The 22,109-nt window shown below is 38.4% G+C and overlaps 1 protein-coding gene across 1 annotated transcript in view; it reads left to right on the top strand.

Moving 5' to 3' along the window:
* Window positions 1-22,109, top strand: part of FCHO2 (FCH and mu domain containing endocytic adaptor 2) — a gene marked incomplete at its 3' end in the record, with an annotated part of 101,242 nt that overhangs the window by 59,756 nt on the left and 19,377 nt on the right. Inside the window, exons 12-19 of the mRNA XM_082013285.1 lie at window positions 2,874-2,948; window positions 5,498-5,665; window positions 6,604-6,615; window positions 7,012-7,036; window positions 10,276-10,318; window positions 11,052-11,146; window positions 16,933-17,036; window positions 19,038-19,167. Coding sequence (XP_081869411.1) covers window positions 2,874-2,948; window positions 5,498-5,665; window positions 6,604-6,615; window positions 7,012-7,036; window positions 10,276-10,318; window positions 11,052-11,146; window positions 16,933-17,036; window positions 19,038-19,167 — 652 coding nt within the window. The remainder of the gene's footprint in view (window positions 1-2,873; window positions 2,949-5,497; window positions 5,666-6,603; window positions 6,616-7,011; window positions 7,037-10,275; window positions 10,319-11,051; window positions 11,147-16,932; window positions 17,037-19,037; window positions 19,168-22,109) is intronic.

The raw sequence follows: 22,109 nt of genomic DNA, 5'->3' as shown, positions 1-22,109 counted from the left end.
TTGCTGCAAAGACTACAAATAATGTGTTTGGATAGGGGGTTTGACCAGACCTTCATACCCATCATATTAATAACTACTTCTTACAGAAATGCAAAGTTTGCAAAGATCATCTTCCTCTGTGTTAAAGTTCAAAAATGACACATGTATAGATGAAGCTGTGGATTTTTCCTTGTATCAGCATAGTAGGCACATCAGGTCTTGTCTGTATTGTGTGCCTGATAAATTCAGTATGTCATTAACGAAAGCAGAAGCTGTTTTAAGAATAATAAAGAATTTTAAGAATAAATTGGTATTGAATCTGAGTCATTGACAAAGCTGGAAATAAAAAGTGGATGATTTCTGACTGTATATACTATGTAGAGTCAGATGTTTTAATTGCATATATTTAAATTTTAGAAATAGTAAAAAAAGAAGTACAAGTTATGTTTTATGCACAGTATTAGAAAGAAGTGGTAATGGCAGTGGTCTGCTGAAAAAGAAGAAAGGAATTTTTCAGTTCCTGTGTTCAGAACTTAAGCTGTAAAGTATACATCTCTGTTATGTACATATTAACTTTGACTTTTTGTCTGAAGTTATGAATACAGGCTACACGGTCAAGTGCCATTGAGGAATAGGTGGTTGCAAGATCAGGAATAATTAACATGAAAATGTTGAGGAAGAAATTTAATACTTTAAGAACTTTAAGATTTTAGTGCTTTCTAAGGATTTACTTCATTCTAGAGATTATTCAGTAAAATAAAAATAATGCAATGAAATTAACTTGTGCAAACTAAGTTCTTTCACAACTTTATATCAAAATAGTCAGATTTGCCAGCTCTGTTGTGCATGCTGTGTGTGCCTAGTAATAATATCCTTTACATATATGATCCAGCTGGAAGAAAAGCTAAATGTTGTATATTTAAGGATTTTTGTTGGTTTTGAATTCATCTTAACCATGAATGATCCTGATCTGCCTAGTATGACAACTAAAATAATTTCAGAATTCAGAAGTTCTAGTATTGTAGGAAAATGTACCTACCCTCTAGCTATATGTTTTTACTCTGTTTATTTTAATGTCAAGTTTCATTACTGTTTTTTGGTATATAAACAAGGTCGGCCTGAGGTCAAGCGTAGCTAAGAACCCTGATTTGAGCAAGTAGAGCTAAGGTACTGGACCGTGTGATCCTACTCTTTTTAATTCTTGTTCACTTCTTTTTCTTCTACTTTTTTTTTTTTTTTTTTTTTTGTGTGTGTGTTAATCAAATATCATGAAGTCCGGATCTTACAAGTATTTCAAGAAATTGCACTTGTATGTTCCATATTTTAAGGTTTGAGGTTAAAGATTATTTTTGGCCTTAGTTTGATGCGCTATTTAATTGCGTACAGTATTACATCTCCTTTACAGATTGTACTTCTTACTCTTTTTTTTAGCATCAAGTTTGATCTATGCTTAAATTAATTTCATTTAATTCAGAAGTGCTGGATTTAGAGATCTATATGGAGGACAATCTTTCTTAGTAAAATATCAGACATCCCATTTGTGATATCTGTAAAAGAAATAGAGGGACAACTAGACTTTTATGTTTATCTTCCTCTATAATTCAAAAGCTATTTGAAGTGGATATCTCTTTAAATTTGGCTTCAAACTTTAGGTGAAGTCAAGTGGTTCCTTGCTAGTCCACTTGAAGTCTCCAGTGTAAGTCATTTTGTTATATCTCGAGACTTATAAGAGCAAGGTATGTTTTGGCCATACTGTATGTATCTCCATTAGTCAAACTGCCTCCCAATATCTACCTTCTGGTAGACTAAACTGGTAAGTACACTAGAAAAAAATTACTTTTTTATATTAATCTTGTCATTGTTATAACAAATTTATAACTGGTGAAACCACTACATTTTGAAGGCACTTGGATTGTTGTTTTTTGTAATGAACTTACTGAAGCATCTGAGCAGTTCGCATAGACTAACTATGCATACAAAGTCAGGAGTGGGGTTTTCTGTTCTGAATGTGGAAAGTATCTGTGTGTCCAAGTTTATCCCTTTATATATAATATACATGAGTGTGGTTTTTTGCACATTTTAAAAATTTAGATTATTATATTAAAGACTTGTTTCTCTCTGCCCCAAAGTAGTTTTATGAAACTATGTGCTTAGCTAAGCATTCTAAATGATTTTAACATAATTCTCTTTAATTTATCTTTAATTGCCTGCAAGAACCGAAAAATGGAACTAGTCTGAAGTTCCCAGATGCTTATTAGCTTTGAAAATCCAGGACGGTGCTGGAGATGTGTAAAGGAAAACTTTGGAACTGGATTTTGAACTTATGTTTAAGTTTCATCCATGCCTTTTAATTAATGTGGATATTCTTTGCTAAAGCACTCGTGTAGGCTTGCTGCCTTTTCAAGGTGGGAGAGGAAGTTGCAACCTGTGTAACCTGGAATGCTTTTACTCGCAATATTAAAGTATTGACTACTACTTAGGAACGGTTTTGCTCCTGCACCATTGGAGCCTCCAGAATTAGAAGTAGAAATTGTGAAAATATTTGAGGTTGAGACAATTGTAGTCTTATATAACACTCAATAGTAAAGCTGAAATGATTCTGTTGGTTTATGACCTTTTTGATAGAGTACCAGTAAAACCAGATGCATTCAAGCTTATCAGTTTTCATAGGAAATTTGGAGGTTGTTTTTTTGTATTCTATTCCTAAGGTATCTTGTCACGCTGCTTCTGAACTACAGATCATAATTTGAGATAACTGTAATAATGATGAATAACAATGACATTCATGAGCTATTGTAATCAAATTTTAATTTGTCAATTATATAAAATTGTCTGATATAAGAACAATTTTTTCAGTTATTTGTCAATATCATAAATTTTTTTCTTGTTTTTAGAACATTCCTGATGTAGACGATGAAGGATACAGCATTAAACCAGAAACAACACAGGATATCCTTTTTACTATTATTGTGCTAAATTATTTGATGTTATTATAATTCTTCAGAGAGAGGAAATACTGATTACAGTGTTAAGTAAAGGAAGATGAATGACATCCGTGCTTATGTTGCAAAATTATATTCTTATGTTTGTAGCTTTTGCAAAATATACAAAATTTTGCCTATCTTAGATTTTCTATGTGTGCATATGTTAAAGATTAGATGAAGTGTCTTGGGAACTTTAAGAGGATGGTTTTTGTCTGAGAGTAAAAAAAAACAAACTCAAAATAAAACAAAAAAAGCCTAAACAAAAGTTTTAAAGTGACCATGCAGATTTTTCTCCTTGAAAAGCTCTGAGAGAGTTTGAAAACCTTTTAAACATATGGAGTGGTTTTCTGTTCTATACCTGTACCCTCCCACTTTTTTATAACTCCATTAAGAAGATTGGGAGCTCCATCGGTCTAGAAATAGAATTTCTGTTACTTAATGAAGGCGTTACACCACATGCTATTTCTAGTTGGTGCTTCTAGCTTTTATTGCTTTTTTAATAATAGCTTTGATATGCAGAATAGATTTTTGTTATGAGTAATTTTTTTATGGAGGTTCATGATTTTTCTCTGCCATTCCTTTGAAGGAAAAAATTCTTGTCCTCTTCTTTTCCCCCCCATCAGAAACAGGGAGAAGCTCTACTTCAGGGCTGTGAGTAATTGCTGTAGATCTAAGGAAGCCTAATACATTAGCAAGACAGTTCATTTTTGGAAATGTATTCACTGAATTCTCTGGGTAGGGCACATAAAACTGCACATAACTTACACTTTGCAATTACCTTAAATTGTGAAAACTTTTAAGCAGTTAACAGCACCTTAAAGTGCGTCAGTCCATCATCATAGCTCCTCTGTTTTCACCAGCTTTGCAGAATGTACCTCTATTGCCACCACCAAAGATTGCTGTACCAATAAAAGCAGTTTGTGTTATCTCCTATTTCAAAAATTGATATAAAAGTGAAAGACTTTTATCCAGTTCTGGAAGGGGCTTTATCTCATGCTTTGCATATATTTATGAAAGGGAAAGAGGAGTGAACTACATTCATGCCTTGTAAATTATTCATCTGGGCATCCTTTCCTACATTATCTTTTTTATTGTGAAATGATAGAAAAGGCCATACATTCAGTGAAAAAGCTCAATGATACGCAGTCACTGTCAGCCAGCTAGTATTTCAGCTTTTGAAAATCTTGACCAGATTCAGGAAGTCATCAGTTCCCTTTCTCTTTTCCTCTCGTAGCCTCCGAGAGTGAATATTTGTTCTGCTGATGGGGATTCTTGAGATGATTTGTTGGAGGACATTATTTTACCATAATGGCAGTGAGTCTTAATAAGTCTAGTCTTAAGTGTTGGAAAAGAACTTTATAAAGAGCTGCCTGTTTCATATGAATTAATCTTGAAACAGTGATAATTTTCAAGACAAGATCTTTAGTGAAATGAAAAATGACTTGTCTTTGAAACTTTTTTTTCTAGATATGATCCACTGTGGGGGACAGATAGGCTGTAAGATGAAGACATTTGACTTTTTCGTTACCACAACTCAGGGATTCTTTCAGTTGAAACAGATTTGGAATGTCTGTAGAGTTCAGGTTTTAATCATTGTCAAGGAATAGTTTGAAGAGATTTCACCCTAATGGCTGGCATATTTCCAAGTGAAAGTAACAGAAGCAAGGTATAGAATATGTATGCTCCCCCTAGGTGGTGTGAAACTTTTACATTTAAGTAGAGGAAAATTTTCAAAATCTTTCTTGTCAAAACAAATACATCTTTTAACACTTAATGTAGGCCTTTCAGAGCTTTTGTTCAGTGCAGCTCCTGTGCGTATAAAGAACCGAGGCTAAATTCGTCTGTATATTGTGCTTATTTTGAGGGCTGAGTTGTCATCATGATTCCTTTTTCACTGAGGATGGCAGTGCTTTAAAGAGCTGACGTTCAGTTTACTCTGCAGCCTTCTGTGTACCTGGCATCCTTTCTTGCAAAATTTTTAGTACCATTCTGCAAAAGGGGCAAGTAATGGTGGGTGCCACTGCTGCTCCTTCCTCTACTGTTAATGCTTGGTGCAGGTACCATGGGCATTTCACTCTTTATTAAAAAAGCTAGGGGTTCCCTTCACTTGGTTTAAAAGGATTTCTACATGTCTCATATGTGTGTTAGAATCCCTGGTTGAATCTTACAAATCATAAATTTAACATGCAGAAGTGTTGCTACTGTAGAATCTTTAATTTATGCCTTCAAATATGCAGTTGTTCAGTTATATGACAGATATTGCAGGTTTTCAGTTATATGACATAGTGCCTTTCAGAACACAATACCGTTATGAAGATGAATGGAATATAAAAACTAAATTTTAACTCCGAGTTGTGGATTTTGGACAGTGGATATATTTGAAGTGTCTGCTTAAGGGCACAAAGAGGTTAGGCAGTATTGTTAATCTGTGATGTTTACTTAATATAAGCATTTTGTAGAGCATAATTATGAAATGGATTAAGCAGATGAATTTGAAGTTTTTCCACCTTAACTGAGAAAAACATACCAAAGAGAACCATTTCTATTCATCCAGTGATTCTGACTCAGAAGATGATGAACCCAGGAGGTTCCATGTGGAAATAAAACCTGTCCAGCCAAATAATAGTTCTCAATATACCATGCCTTCCTTGGATGAATTAAAAGTATCTATAGGGAACATCACTCTTTCTCCAGCAATATCTGTAAGTGATTATGTTCTTTGTATTTTTAATGCGTAGAAGAGAAAAGTCATAAAGAATCTTTAGTGTAAACATATATTTTACTGTTCAGAATTTATTCTAGGCTCAAGTCCGATGATTTTTTTTTCTTGTACAGTAGGTCATCTTTGGTACACTTTATTGCAGTGTAACATTAAGTAGTTCTCCCTTCTCAGATTTTAACTTGCCTTTGAACCTTGGGAGTGCTCAGTCTTTGCCTTTCTGCTGTTGCCACCACAAGACAGAATCACAGAATCACAAGGTTGGAAAGGACCTTCAAGATCACCAAGTCCAACCATTAATCCAGAACCACCATGTCCCCTAAACCATGTCCTGAAGTGCCACATCCACACGTTTTTTGAACACTTCCAGAGATGGCGACTCCACCACCTCCCTGGGCAGCCTGTTGCAATGCTTGACCACCCTCTCAGTGAAGAAATGTTTCCTAATATCCAATCTAAACCTCCCCTGGCACAACTTGAGGCCACTTCCTTTCGTCCTATCGCTAGTTACTTGGGAGAAGAGACCAACACCCACATCACCACAACCCCCTTTCAGGTAGTTGTAGAGAGCGATAAGGTCTCCCATCAGCCTCCTCTTCAAAGACATTTGAATATATTGTGGAGTTAGCCAATCATGGCTTTTAACATAGCTTACTAATTAGTATTCAGTAATACACAGACCTTTAAAACAGATCATATAATGTGGATACATTTACAGTCCAGCTTTACTGATGTGTTCTGCCAGTCCACAGAATGATCCTTTATACCATGAGATGATATTCCAAATAAATAGTATTAAAATATGCTAGTACAATACTCAGAACAGAATAAGAACGGCTCTGATGTTAAAGAAAATATTGTGCATAACATATTAAAATAATAATGATTATTTTTCTCTTTTTCCCTACATTTTGAAAGCAGAGACACAGTCCTGTAAGTACAAAATAGCTTTTTACTCACATTTTTAGATTAAAACCAAGTTAGTGTAGTATGCAAGGGGAGTTATTGGGAAAACCTTAGGAATGTTTCTTTTCATATATAACATGTGATATATAAGCCGTTTAATTTTCCTGCCCCAGCCTGTAAAGGGATTTAGTAATATTGCTCCCTTTGTCAACTTGATAGTGTTTGTTCCTGCCTTTTCTTACTGGTGTGGCGGGTGTTGCTGTGTCCTGGCTCATGTTCTGGTCTTCTGCAGAATGTTTTGCCTGGCATTGAAAGCAAAGCATCTCATAGAAAGTTGAGTGAAACTAAGAGCCCTGGGACTATTAAGTGTTTTATTTGACAGTTGGTAAAAGAATTTAGTCCTAATTTTTTTTCCTCTTTCAGGCACAAATGAATCGAAATTCTTCCAGTAAGTGTGAATCTTTAACTTTTAGTCTATTTATGTTAGTTTTTTGACATAACTTCTTTTTAATTGTTGAAGAAATAAACTTCCTAAGTATCTGTATTTTAAACAGAAAAAAAGTATTTCACTTGTCAGTTCTAGATCTTCTTTTTCTATATATTCAGCTGTTCCCTGTTCTGGGAAACAGATAAGGCTGTCTGTGACAGCTATGAGGAACACATCCTAAAGGCAAAGGGGGAACCCCGTGGAAAAGTCTCCTGTGCAAGTTCTTAAAACCCTTCCACCTGCTTAAGTTTAGTATGATCCATAAACCAGCAAAGCACACTCTCTCTGTTTTATAGTCGAACACATAAAATATGGCCATGGAGATAGAGGACAGAGCATTAGTCTCTATCCTGTAGGGTTTTTTTCAGTGGGAAACCAAGACAGATTTGCTGAAGAATAATATTGATGTAAAAAGTATAATTTAAGGAAGAAATTTCAAGTGAATAACACTTCCTCCCAAAATGCATTGCTCTGTGTAGACTTCTATTACAGAATCACAGAATAATTAAGGTTGGAAAAGACTTTTAAGATCAAGTCCAACCATCAACCCAACGCCACATGTCCCCTAAACCATGTCCTGAAGTGCCACATCCACACGTTTTTTGAACACTTGCAGAGGTGGTGACTCCACCACCTCCCTGGGCAGCCTGTTCCAATCTTTAATCACTCTCTAAGTAAAGACATTTTTCCTAATATCCAATCTAAACCTCCCCTGGCACAACTTGAGGCCATTTGCTCTCGTTCTATCGCTAGTTACTTGGGAGAAGAGACCAACATCCACCTCACCACAACCCCCTCTCAGGTAGTTGTAGAGACCAATAAGGTCTCCCCTCAGCCTCCTCTTCTCCAGACTAAACAATCCCAGGTCCCTGAGACGCTCCTTGTAAGACTTGTGCTCTGGAGCTCTCACCAGCTTCGATGCCCTTCTCTGGACACGCTGCAGCACCTCAACATCCTTCTTGTAGTGAGGGGCCCAAAACTGAACACAGGGTTCGAGGTGTGGCCTCACCAGTGCCAAGTACAGCGGCACGATCACTTCCCTACTCCTGCTGGCCACACTATTGCTGATGCAGGCCAGGATGCTGTTGGCCTTCTTGGCCACCTGGGCACACTGCTGGCTCATGTTGAGCCAGCTGTCAACCAGCACCCCTGGGTCCTTTTCCGCTGGGCAGCTCTCCAGCCACTCCTCCCCAAACCTGTAGCATTGCATGGGGTTGTTGTGACCCAAGTGCAGGACCTGGCACTTGGCCTTATTAAACCTCATACAGTTGACTTCAGCCCACCGATCCAGCCAGTCCAGATCCTCCTACCCTCCAGCAGATCAACACTCCCACCCAGCTTGGTGTCGTCTGCTAACTTACTGAGGGAGCACTCAATTCCCTCATCCAGATCATCAATAAAGATATTAAACAAGACCAGCCCCAGAACCGAGACCTGGGGAACACCACTTGTGACCGGCCGCCAGCTGGATTTAACTCCATTCACCACAACTCTCTGGGCTCGGCCGTTCAGCCAGTTCTTTACCCAGTGAAGAGTACACCTGTCTAAGCCATGAGCCGCAAGGTTCTCCAGGAGAATACTGACGGTGTCAAAGGCTTTACTAAAGTCCAGGTAGACAACATCCACAGCCTTCAACTCATCCACTAGGCGGGTCACGTGGTCATAGAAGAAGATCAGGTTGGTCAAGCAGGATCTGTCTTTCATGAACCCATGCTGGCTGGGCCTGATCCCTTGGTTGCCCTGCACTTGCCCTGTGAGCACCCTCAAGATGAACCTCTCCATAACCTTCCCTGGTACAGACTGACAGGTCTGTAGTTCCCCGGATCTTCCTTCCAGCCCTTGTAGATGGGCATCACATTGGCAAGCCTCCAGTCATCTGGGATCAACCCTGTTACTCAGGACTGCTGATAAATGATGGAGAGTGGCTTGGCAAGCTCTTCTGCCAGCTCACTCAGTGCTCTTGGGTGGATCCCATCAGGCCCCATAGACTTGTGTGTGTCCAGATGGTGCAGCAGGTCCTTAACGGCTTCCTCCTGGATTACGGTGGGTTTATTGTGCTCTCCATCCCTGTCTTCCAGCTCACAGGGCTGAAATACCCTGAGAATACTTGATCTGGCTATTAAAGACTGAGGAAAAGGCAGCATTAAGTACCTCAGCCATTTCCTCATCCTTGGTGACAATGTTCCCCCGCCACATCCAATAAAGGATGGAGATTCTCCTTGGCTCTCTTCTTGTTAATATATTTGTAAAAACATTTTCTTTTATCCCGTATGACCATGGCCAGATTGAGTTCTAGCTGGGCTTTTGCCTTTCTGAATTTGTCTATGCTTGACCTAATGAGATCCTTGTACTCTTCTTGAGTTGCCTTCCCCTTCTTCCAGAGGTGATAAACTCTCCTTTTTTCCCTGAGTCCCAGCAAAATCTCCCTGTTCAGCCAGGCCGGTCATCTTCCCCACCAGCTCATCTTGTGGCACACGGGCACTGCCTGCTCCTGCGCCTTTAAGATCTCCTTCTTGAAGACTGTCCAGCCTTCCTGGACCCTTTTGCCTTTCAGGAGTGTCTTCCAAGGGACTCTCTCAAATAGTATCCTGAACAGGCCAAATTCTGCCCTCTGGAAGTCCATGGTAGTGGTTTTGCTGACCTTTTTCCTTACTTCACCAAGAATTGAGAATTCTGTCATGTCATGGTCACTAAGCCCAAGACAGCCTCCAACGACCACATCTCCCACCAGTCCTTCCCTGTTCCTAAACAGCAGGTCAAGCAAGGGACCTCCCATGGTGGGCTCACTTACCAGCTGTGTCAGGGAGTTACCCTCCACACACTCCAGGAACCTCCTAGACTGTCTCCTCTCTGCTGCATTATACGTCCAGCAGATGTCTGGTAAGCTGAAGTCCCCCACGAGAACAAGGGCTAGAGATTGCGAGACTTCTGCCAGCTGCTTGTAGAATGTTTCGTCTGCCTCTTCATCCTGGTTGGGTGGTCTGTAAGAGACACCTAGCAGGATATCTGCCTTGTTTGCCAAGGTATTTGGGGAGTATCTGAATTTATATTATCAGAAATAATGCATTTTTTCTCTTTTCCATTTTAATAGTTCATTATTAGTTTTGAACTCCATCCATTAATATCTACAATATTTTTTTAATGAAGCTGAAATTTTTGAGTGTCACAGCTTTGATGATAATACTGTGTCTTTTGCTTAGGTGAAGAGTTAACAAAATCAAAGCTTTCTGCTCCAACTAATGAGTAAGTTCAAATTTAAAATTCTATCAAATGGGAGTTTAGTGGGAATTTGGTCTTATTTTGATCTAATACTGGGAAACTCATTGGAAATATCAGCTGACTGCTATTTTAAGTCAGACATCTATTGCATCATAAGAGTTAAGGAGTAATTATGTAACAGTGAAAATTTCTGATCATTTGTTTTCCCCTTCTAGTGCATTTGCTTCATTGTGATCTGCCTCAATTGATAACTACATGACTACAAAATATTGGTTTTTATTAAAATCTCGTGTTTTAAATAAGACAGGTTTAGTTTCTGTCCTGTAGTGTTCCATGATGAAATGTTTATTACAAGCACCAAATTTGGACAGGTCTGTATACATTGCTTATATATATATATATACTGAAATAAGTGGATGTGAACATGTATGTCTCCTTGAAAATGACAATCATTTAACTGACATTATGAGGTATGTCTACACACAAACTTGCACCAAGGTGTCAGGGCAGATAGCCTTCTTATGTGTAACCTTGACCTGCAATCAAGTCCTTGACTTGCAAGTACTTCATATTTTTAGATGCAAAGATTAATAAAGAAGAATTTATCAAATTTATTTATCATATTATTATATTTATTATATTATCAAACTACTACTGAAGCTGTGTGTATATTATCAAACCACTACTGAAGCTGTAGTTTAATTTTTATGAGTATATACATCTTTCAATTATATGCCAATTGTAACTCTTAATATAGAAAGGGGAACAGTGACCTCCTGGCATGGGATCCACTCTTCAGCAGTTCCCTTGAATCTTCTTCTTCAGCTTCCTTGGCATCCTCATCCTCCTCAGGTAAAATATTTGGTAGCAGCAAATGTTTTCTCTATATACGTCAGGATGTTCCATTGCTTTTGAGTTATTGCAAGGGGACATGCTTTGACTATTGAAATGAAGTAATTTTGTAAAGCAGTATACTGTCTTATAAATAATACACAACTGAGGGTGCAGTATATCAGGCTTTCAAGCTAGAGAGCAAGGGGGAAGAGGGAACACTAGAAACCTTAGGAAAATTCTATCTTGCTTCTGACTTTTTTGTCACCTTCTCTCACTTTCCAAAAAAATAATCGCTATCTGGAATATAATCCCATTTTTTTCAGCTGGTAGGGGTGGGAGATTAAATGGAGGTTGTCACAGCAATTGTGAAACAAGCTGAGCTTGCACTGTGAACAGGGATGGGTTTCTTCTTTCCAGTTTGTACAGCTGTGTAGTACAAAGGCACCGTGGAGCTTTGCTGTGAGGAACTTGTTTACTCTAGGAAACCACGATTCTGTTAGGAGATGTGCGAGCATAATACAAGGGGTGCCAGATAAAAATGGCAGCACTGAGACTAGAATTAAGGGGGAGCTCCTGGCACCACCTGAGAGCAGGGGTATTGGGAGGAAAAAGGTGGGCTGAAGAGTATGGGAGGTGAGGGGGAAGGGCAGATGTTGTGTGGGCATTTTGGGGTGCAAGATTCTGGAGGGTATTAGTGTGGGCAGGACACTGGCAGGCTTTCCTGAAACCTGGTCGTTGCAAAAATAGTCAGTATTGATTGTTGCATTCAAAAGGAAGTGCAGGAGAGGGAGGCAAAATAGCATATAAGTGTGCATGTGTGTTGAAGAGGCTGAGAACAGGAGATGTTGAGAAACTTGTTCAGAAAAAGGAAGGAGAGACCGAAACAAAAACAGAGGTTATGGCTATGTTAGGACCTGCTTACTAAAAGTATTTCTTTAAATTATTTATTATTTATGTCGATTATCTCAGGGGATTTAAAGCAGAATCTGCTGTTTACTAACAGTAGCAGATAAACTGTTTCCATAGTTCTACTCCGCAGTTTACCTACTGCATATCTGTTTTCCAACCCCTGCTGTCTTGAGACTCTTCTCCCACATGCCTGAGAAAGGAAGTGTTCACTGTTTCTTTTAGCTAGGTATTCATATTCCAAAAATTATAATAGACCTCACTTCTTTGTTCACAATCATGGCTTTCTAGCTGTTTTTCTCTGTGCTCGATCATACAGACTGAAGAATAGTAAGGAGGAGTACATGTATCAGTAGGGGAATTCTGCACAGCTACTGTTAATTGTTCTTGGCCTTAGTAATGTCCTTTTAGCAGCAACCAGCATTGCTATGTAACCCTTCAGGTTTTAAGGGGAACTTATTCTTTCACTACAAATTCATGTTCCTTAGAAGTTACATTTTTTAACAAATCTAGCTTATGGAAATAATTCTATTGTCTCTTCCTCACTTAGGTAACCAGTCAAGATTATTGGCTAGTGGATCCAAATTTGTAACATATTTAAGGATAAATTATATATAGATATATATTACTGGAATATGCTGAAAAGAAGTGGTGCTTTCTCAAAATAATCTGTTTTGCTAGCTTTGAGCTGGTGTTGGAGTCTGTAGCAGAAGGCAGAGGATGCTTAATTTGGTATGCTTGTGGTTTTTACTTTATCCAGTTGTTTATTGCTACACCTGAATAGGAAGTCAAAGCAGGTTAGGAAATGTTCATACAGTCCCTCCTGTCAGCAGAGCTATGGAGAAAGTAGTCTCTGGCTGATCAGCAGTGGCAGGTAATTGGGATCCGTAACATCTTTTGTAGCCGTGTCTGGGGAGCAGTCATCTACCTGAGCCCTCATACCCAAAAGAGGCTTATGCACAGAGCCTCATATTTCATTGAAATTGGTGGAATATAGTGTCCTGTGAGCATAAGTCAATTTTACATATAACACATCTGTTCCTTGGCAAACTTTACCTGCTAAATAATTACTTAAAGGATTGTTGTTCTAGGAGTTAACTAAGATATTTACGCTTGTGAAATGATCCACGGAGTTAAGTGGAGAGTGAGTGTTTTAAAGTATAACAAATTACTAATACATTTGAGAAAAAAATACTAGATCGATGTAGGTCATATTGTCATTTAAATCAAGTTCTGATGCTCACTAACCTGCAACTTCATTCTAAAGACTTTAAAAAATGCACAAATTTGATCTGGTTGTGTTTTCCTTGAAATCAGTGGTTTGTCTTCAACTTGAAGGTTAGTATAGGTAAGCTGATGCTTAAAGCTTTTGAAAACCTCAATCCAAAACTTAAATTATATAAATTAGTTGTTTTGTATACAGAATATCTGCATATCATGATGTAGCATGTCCCACAGATTATGTTTTTCTTTTTACTGTTAAAAAATTTCTCTAGATACTGTTTCATAACTTTGTGTTAATCATTTAACATTTTAACTACCATGGTATTTGAGCAGACAGTGGTTTATGCAGCACAGAAGTAAACTTTGGTCATCCATGAATAATCCTGCTTTATTAGAAGTTTGAGCTAACTTTCTTATCTTGAACAAACACAACAGGCATGTTTTAGTCTGCTATTGATATTGTAAAAATGCTTCTTTTTATTTATCTTCCTCATTTTTATCCACATGTATTTTAAAATGGTTTCCACATTGCTTTTTGACTAGGATTTACAGTAGTATTTTAAAGCCCTTGAATGATATTTAAAATATCTGTCAGAAAGGGAAAGCTGTGTTAAAACTTGATTTATGTGAGCTTAGAGAATGTACTTCTTCATGGCAGAAGGACCCCTGTAAAGAGGATACCTATAATTTTGATCTGAACTTCAAAATGTGTTGCTCTCTTTTTTTGCTTCTGTATGTCACTTCGCTGTTGCTCCTAGCTTTGCCAATCTGCAAGATGTTGAGAATTGACTAACCTTGCATTTTCTACTTCTGTTGTCATCTACTGCAGCAGGCAACAGCCAAGTGGAGGGATTACTTGTGGAAAACTCCTGTTTTCCAACAGCCTGTAGACTACAGGATAAACTGGGGTGGATGATGCCTCATACACATAATTACTCACTAGGTAACAGGTTGATATGGACAGAAGAATATCAAATAGGATCTCATAACTGCATTATCTTCATTCATTCATCAGACAGCCATTTATGTTGGGCCTTCCCATTACAAATGTTATGGCTAGGAGGATAAAAATGTTTGGAAAGAACAGGATAGGATAGATTTGATTAAATAACTTTGAAAGAAATGAAAAAGAGAAAGCTATGGAGAGGAAACAAAAAGGAGTAGGACAGAAGAAGGAGAAGACAAAGATGAGAGGAATTTGAACCATGACAGGAAGGAGGTTAGAGGAATAAGGAAAGTCATGAGAAGTAGGGCCTTAAGTGGAGAGAAACACAATAAATTATTTTTTGCCTTACTTAAAAAATGGAAATGATTGGCAGTATGAAGTAAATGTGATATGTGGCTGGGGCTTTTTTCCTTTATTTGTAAGTGCTGGGATTTTTAGCCCAGTAGAGCAGTTATTTTTCATGCTGGCTAGTAATCCTCATGCAGTGGATATTGAATACTTTTTTGAATATTGAAATTTTTCAGCGTTGGTCCTAGTTTCAATTCTTCCCTTTTCCTTCAGCCACACTAAAAGAGCACAATAGGAGCTCCGCATTTACCACTCAGTTGCCTGGGTGTAGAGTATCTCAGTCTTTGCTTGGACAACAGACAGATTCTGGGTCTACAAGCCCATCCTCACCAGATTTTACCATTAACACTTTGTGCAAACCTGGTGTTACAGCAGCACCATCAGGGAGTACTGGTACTTTATCCTGTGTTTCACAGTCTCAGTGTCAGTGGATTTCCTTTGCTGATGAACCTCTTACAATTAGACACACAAGCGGAAACCAGAAGCAGCCCCAGATATTGCATTTAAAAACTGAAAATACCTGCCTTGCCTCTTCTGCTTTGCTTGGGAATTCTTCCAACAGCTGTGTTTCTGAGAATCAAAGTGACCTTTTCAATAATACTATATGCCATGAACAATTATTAAAGGCTGGACTTGATCATCTTGAAGGTCCTTTCCAACCTTAGTGATTCTGTGATTATTCATTGAAGAAACTGGTCTGCTGCTGAAATTTCTTCCACATCATCTTCAGCACTACTGGGCTATAGTTTAGAGTCTTCTTGTGCTCACACAAATAAGGGTACAGCAAGCATGCATTGTGTACTGCTTTTTTCTAATAACTGACTCCAAAAAGCAAGCTTTGGACTCAGTTTTCTTTTTGTTATTATCACTCACTTGATGTTAAAATTAACTCATCTTCTTACTTAGAACGTACTAAATTGCTTGTTAGCACCAACTTCCTTGAAAGTTAGGATAATAAGGTAAATATTCAGCTTGAAATAAGAAAAATTTACATTATTCAGTTAAAGGCATTGCTTTCTCTTAACTGTGCAGAGCTTTGCTTTTGTAGAAATAGCAATGTATTTTTGTGGGATGTCAGACAGCAGTGAGATCTCAAAGATTAAGTGATTGAATTTGCAAAAATAGTTCTATTCCTAAATGGTTTTGTACAGATATTTTCAGATAAAAAAAAAGTTTAATAAATTGAATTTAAAACTGTTCCTTTTTAACACCTAGTATTCTGAAGCATGCATGATATCACCGTAGTGCTACAAACTAAGAGCGTAAAGGAAAAGTGCATTTGGGCAAGTGTGCAATGACTCACTGAATACCTGTGGTACTGCAGCAGACTCTTCAGTGTTTAGCATGCAGTGTCACTGTGGGCCATACTAAGAATTTTAAAGGAATGACTGATACATTAGAATATGTATCGGGATATTTGAGTTTGCAACTCATAAGATGGATGTGGTCAGTATTTGCCTAATTTCTTTCTTCCCAAGTCAGTGATGTAACTCCCCTACTTAAAGGAGTTACGCTGAGTGCCTGAGAAAACTCCATCCTTAAAACTTGCATTTTAAATAGCATTAATTGATTTAATTAAAAAAGAACCATCCAGAATAATTTGAGGGAGATAAGAGGATGTGCTGAAACAACATAGTCATATATTAGGATTTCAGTCTATTTTGAAGTTAATTTTGGCGTACTCCTTGGATGGCAATATTTATTTTGAAATACAGTTGTATCTGTTCTATTCAGAAAAGTGACTTTGTAAAAGTGGCATCTTTGTACTGCTGCTACCATCTGTTAATTGTTTCTGTTAGGTTTAGAAGGACATGGGGGCAGTGTTTTTTTAACTGCTTTTTACTCCTGACAGCTCATCTAAGAGACAAGAAAGAGTTAGTGTGTTCTTACAATCAAGAGAGTAATTTATCTGTTACACTGGTGTATACTTACTGAAGTAGTGGGATTTCAGTGGGCAAAATTTGGTGTAAACAGAGTTATGCCACTGTCAGTGAGGACCAAATATGAATTTCCAGTGAATTTTCCATTTGTGGTGAGATATGAAAGACTGTCCCATATTCTGAATCCATATAGATTATACACAAAAGGAAGCTCAGGTACAACCATCTTTTTACATACAAACTTCCAAGAATAGTTGGTGTAAAATCATTTGAGAGCAATGAGAAAGCCCATGATGCCATTTTTAGAGTCATTTTTCATGTTATCACACAGCCCTATTTAAAAAGCATTTATGATAAGTGGTAAACCTTACAAAATGGAGCTTGTAGAATAGGAACTTTTAATAGAAATATAACTTCCAGTTACTCTATTCATGTAAGTATGTATTTATGTTCAGTGTGACCTTTCTAATATTTATTTCCTTAAATTTGCTTTCTTTCAGCAAGGCCCACAACTCCTCTTTCTGTAGGCACCATTGTACCCCCTCCAAGGCCTGCTTCACGACCAAAACTGTCTACTGGGAAACTTAGTGGGATTAATGAAATAGTATGTATTGATTGTTTTTTTAATTCTCCATTGTAACTTGATTTCAGATATACCATTCATTTACACTGTTACAGTGGTGTTGTTTTCCAGCCAATGTTCAGGGAATCACATAAACAGATTTCCACCATTTCCAGATAGTCATGGAAGTTGTTTGTGATAACTATATTACTAACAAAATAATTCTTAACAGAACTACAAAAGTCCAAAACATAATTTTTACATCATCTGAATGTGTTTAATTGAACAAATCAATAATTTGATAATGAAAGGATAGCATGTGAATGAGATGGAAGTTTTCAAAAAGTGAAATACTAGCAAAGTTATTTACAAAGCTCCATTGATTTAGGGATATCACCAAAGCTTTGAGGAATGAATGGTATTAAGTAGATCTTTATCAGGCATGTGTTGACACAAGTAGCTCTGCTGTGACTTCTCGCTGCCCTTGGTGCTGGTTGGTGGAGAAGGGAGGTGGCAGGTTGCAGCAGCTGCCCACCAGGATAGTGAGAGGTTGCACGCTGCCTGCATCTCTGCTCACTGCCTGCAGTGCAGGTCCACTTGCCGATAAGGAATGTGGCAAAGAATGCAAATATCGAGGCAGCATATCAGACCAAGCCATGCTTAATCTCCTCTGTGAATATTAGGATTCTTTGAGTTTCATTTGATTTACTGACTTGGAAAAATCCATGGTAAGATCCTCTTACTGTCTTTCAAAGTAGCAAGATATTGTCACCATATTCTTGTTAGGGACAAAATTCTGGTCTTATGCTTTGAGAAAGCTGAAACATTTTTAAGCTGTTTTGCATTTCTGTAAGGTCAGAATAGGGTTCATTTGGAGATAAAATTGTAGTAATTGCCTTTAAACCAAGGAATTTGTTCTTCATGTTGTCATAAAGAGAAGAATTTAGCTGGTGCTGTTCTTCTATAAAGTATGATTCTGCATAAAGCTACATTCATTTTATACTGTTGTTTTAGAAATTAGCTATTAACTGGATACAAGTGGAAAATTGTCAGTTGTCTTCATTGTGTATCAACTCCTTTTACAATTCCCATAGCCTATATAAAAGTCACATACCCAGCAACAAATGTGATAGAACCAAAACAACAAAAAACCCAACAACCTCTAGTTACCCAGCCAAAATAGATGGCGTTTAAGTACCTTTTAGTCAGGTTAATCCCAAAATGATCATTAGTTAATTTAATACCTTAACAGTTAAGTGAATCATAAAAGCATACAGAGATTTAAGATGGAAGAGACTTTGAAGATCTCTAGGCCAACCTCCTGCTCAAAGAAGGGCCAACTTCAAAATTGCATCAGGTTGCTCAAGGACATGCTGAGTTTTGAAAATCTCCAGAGAGGGAGATCTTACAATCTCTTTAGGCAACTCATCCTAGGATTTAACCGTGAGGTTACAAGAAGGAATTTTTTCAGCTAAAATTTCCTTTGCTGTAACTCTTGCATCTCTGAGAAGAGACTGACTCCGCCTTCTTTATACCCCTTTTTAGCTAGTAAAAGACTAGCTAAAGTGGATTCCTCCTTAGGCTTCTGTTCTTCAGGCTGAACAAACTGTCCCCCTTCCTTATATACTCCAGTCCCAACTATTTTAGTTGCCCCCCGCTGTACTCCCAGTTTGTTATAACTCCGCTTTAGCTCTGTAAATCCGCATTTGCTGCCCACATACACAGGGCTGTAGGCTTATGTTCTGCTACTGTGTTACAGCACAGTTATTGACAGGCTGCTACATAATCAAATGTACTAGACTTAACTACACAGGTAAAAAATTAATGATGATAATCTATGAAATAATGGGACTGATTCCAATGGAAAATGTAGGTTCATTGTTTTACCCTAAAAACTAAATTAGATAAAGCATTAAAGGAACTATGTTGAGAAACACTATGAAATTGATTGGGGCATGAAATTAAGAACTCTTCTATTTACAGTCTTTTTTTCATCTCTTTAAAACCACTTTTTGTAATACCCTTGTAATCTCTTTTGTTCAGCCTAGGCCATTCAGCCCTCCGTTGACCTCTAACTCAAGTCCACCTCCTTCAGCTCCCTTGGCACGTGCAGAGAGCATTTCCTCAATATCCTCCTCTGCTTCCCACAGTGCAGCAAACACACCTACAGTTGGTAAGTTAAATTAACTATTTTAACTTATTTTAGAAAAAGCATAATTCTGCAATTAGGTTCCACCTATTAGGAAAACCATTCGTTGGAGTTAGTTGTTCCATATGTGAGTCCAGTCTACATACTTCAAGCATCCTTTCAATACCTGCTTCTAAATGACACTGAGAGACAGGGCAGTGGATTTAATTAGGTTAGACCACAGATTCAATTATGGCATATTCTAGGGAAATATTTTTCAAAATTAATATTCCATGAATTTTTACTTGTTATGCTTGTATATCGATTCATCAAGCACAATGTGTTATCATGTATTTGTTCAGAAGATGTTATTGTATAGGTGCAGAAATATTTTGGGATACTGATGAATTTGAATATAAATGTTCACAAAATTGAGGTTGTTATGTTCTTTGCATTTTGTTTGTTATCCTGTAATCGCAGTTTCCAAAAAAAATGAAACTAATGCATCTTTTTCTTGAAGTTAGTGAAGTATATAAGCTAAATGGAGGTGATTAGTAAAAGCAAAACAAACAACCAAAAAAAAAGAAGACGAAAAGGAAATTAGTCTTAGAATCATAGAATAGAGTAATTTCGGTTGGAAGGGATGTTTAAAGGTCATCTAGCCCAAACCCCCTGCAATGAGCAGGGACATCTTCAACTAGACCAGATTGCTCAGAGCCCCATCCAACCTGACCCTGAAGAATGTTTCCAGGGATGGGGGCATCTCCTACCTCTCTGGGCAGCCTGTGCCAGTGTTTCACCACCTTCATTGGGAAAAATTTCTTCCTTCTGTCTTCCTCTTTATTTTAAAAACCATTATCCCTTGTCCTATCACTACAGGCCCTGCTAAAAAGTCTGTCCACATCTTTCTCATACTCCCCTCTTTAAGTACTGGAAGGCTGCAGTAAGGTCTCCCCGGAGCCTTCTCTTCTCTAGGGTGAACAACTCCAACTCTGTCAGCCTGTCCTCACAGTAGAAGTGTTCCATCCCTCTGATCATTTTGGTGGCCCTCCTCTGGAACCGCTCCAACAGGTCCATGTCCTTTCTGTGCTAAGGGCTCCAGAGCTGGATGCAGGACTCCAGGTGGAGTGTCACCAGAGCGGAGTAGAGGGGCAGAATCACATCCCTCAACCTGCTGGTGATGCTTCTTTGCATGCAACCTGGGATACGGTTGGTCTTCTGGGCTGTGAGTGCACATTGCCGGCTCATGTCCAGGTTTTCATCCACCAGGACCCCCAAGTCCTTCTTGGCAGGGCTGCTCTCAATTCCTTCATCCCCCCACCTCCACTGATACTGGGAGTTTCCCTGAGCCAGGTGCAGGACCCTGCACTTGGCCTTGTTGAACCTCATGAGGTTCACATGTGCCCATTCCTTGAGCTTGTCCAAGTCCCTCTGGATGGCATCCCATCCCTCAGGCATGTCAACCTCACCACTCAGCTTGGTGTCATCTGCAAGCTTGCTGAGGCTGCACTCAATCCCACTGTCTGTGTCATTGATGAAGATGTTAAAGAGTATCGGCCCCAATATGGGCCCTGAGGGACACCACTCATCAGCAATCTCCATCTGGGCATTGAGCCATTGACCACTATCCTCTGGGTGCGACCATCCAACCAATTCCTCATCCACCCACTGTCCACCCATCAAATCCATATCTCTCCAACTTAGAAGCATGCTGTGGAGCACTGTGTCACAGGCATGTCTTCATGTGTTGCCACTAATTTCAGAATGTTTTCTCATGTTTTTAAAGGAAAACCCTTCCATTTTGTTAGTTGGTTATAACAAATTAAAAGGAGACTCATTTTAACTTCTTTCTTTAGCAGAATTGAAGTATTTAATTCCTGAACACTGTTACCACTTCAGTCCCAAGTAATCAGATTCTTGAGTTAACACTCAGTTATCTGTGAATGTTACTGATCCCAGGGATTCTTCACCCATGCTCAGCAGCTCAGGAGAGCATTTGCGCAGCTTCTGATGGGAGTTCTGCACTGAAAGCAGTGCCGCTGTTTCCACCCTGTGCAGGACCAAAGCTAGTAAGGCCTGACCAGCCTTAGCTGCTATAGTTCAGTGTCTACCAGTTTCCCAAACGCTGAGAAGCATCACAGAAAGATAACTGATATTTTGGTTGCCAAAGTCCATCCAGGCTTACATCCTCAGTCCTCAGCACTGGTGCCAAGGAACCAAAAGTTGGTGGCAGCAGTATCAATAGCCCCAGCTCTGAGTGTGTGTGTGTTGTTGGACACAGTGACAGAGGGAAATCCTGAGGTTAGAGGGGAGGTAAGGAAGAGGTGTGTGCTGACACTGAGGTTTGACATGGTTATTAACCTGGCCTAGCAAAAATAAACAAGGCCAGTTCCATCTGCACTGACTAGGAATTAAATAGTCCTGGAGAGCTGGGAAGGACAGTGCAGATGGCTGAACGACTTTGAGGCATGAGGACATACTCTGCACTACTGTCTGTATTCTTTTGACTTCTGCACAATCCACTGTTTCCTTTACCACATTTGTTCCGAGTAATGGGGTGTTGACTCTAATTATCTTTTTCCAAGCAAATTTAAGGCATGCATAATTGAATGTTTCTTTTATGCTTTAGCCTTAGTTTAATTTGCAAAGTATTTTTATATATATTAATTTTTAACATCTATTTTTGCTTGAAATATTTTGTTTTCTTGCAATGTTTTGTTTCATATAAATGTAATAGAGGATGATCTTTTGATTGGAAATCTTCCTACAATTGAAAAGCTTTGTGAGACACCACCAGGTATTGTACTCAAAGGAGATTTACATGTTAACTAATCATCCTAATACACTACACCTAATAAAATTGCGTTTCTTTTAAAACAAGTTTCTCCAGCTATATCTGGTATCTGGCAGATACAAGTATCTTGAAAGCTCAACTACTTAACAAGTTGTATGTTGCTGAAATCACCAAAACTTGGTATAACTGCTTT

The sequence above is a fragment of the Phaethon aethereus genome, assembly GCF_964289735.1.
Source record: "Phaethon aethereus genome assembly, chromosome: Z".
NCBI lineage: Eukaryota > Metazoa > Chordata > Aves > Phaethontiformes > Phaethontidae > Phaethon > Phaethon aethereus.
The sequence above is the reverse complement of the archived record's forward strand: the minus strand, read 5'-3'. Positions and strand labels throughout refer to the sequence as shown.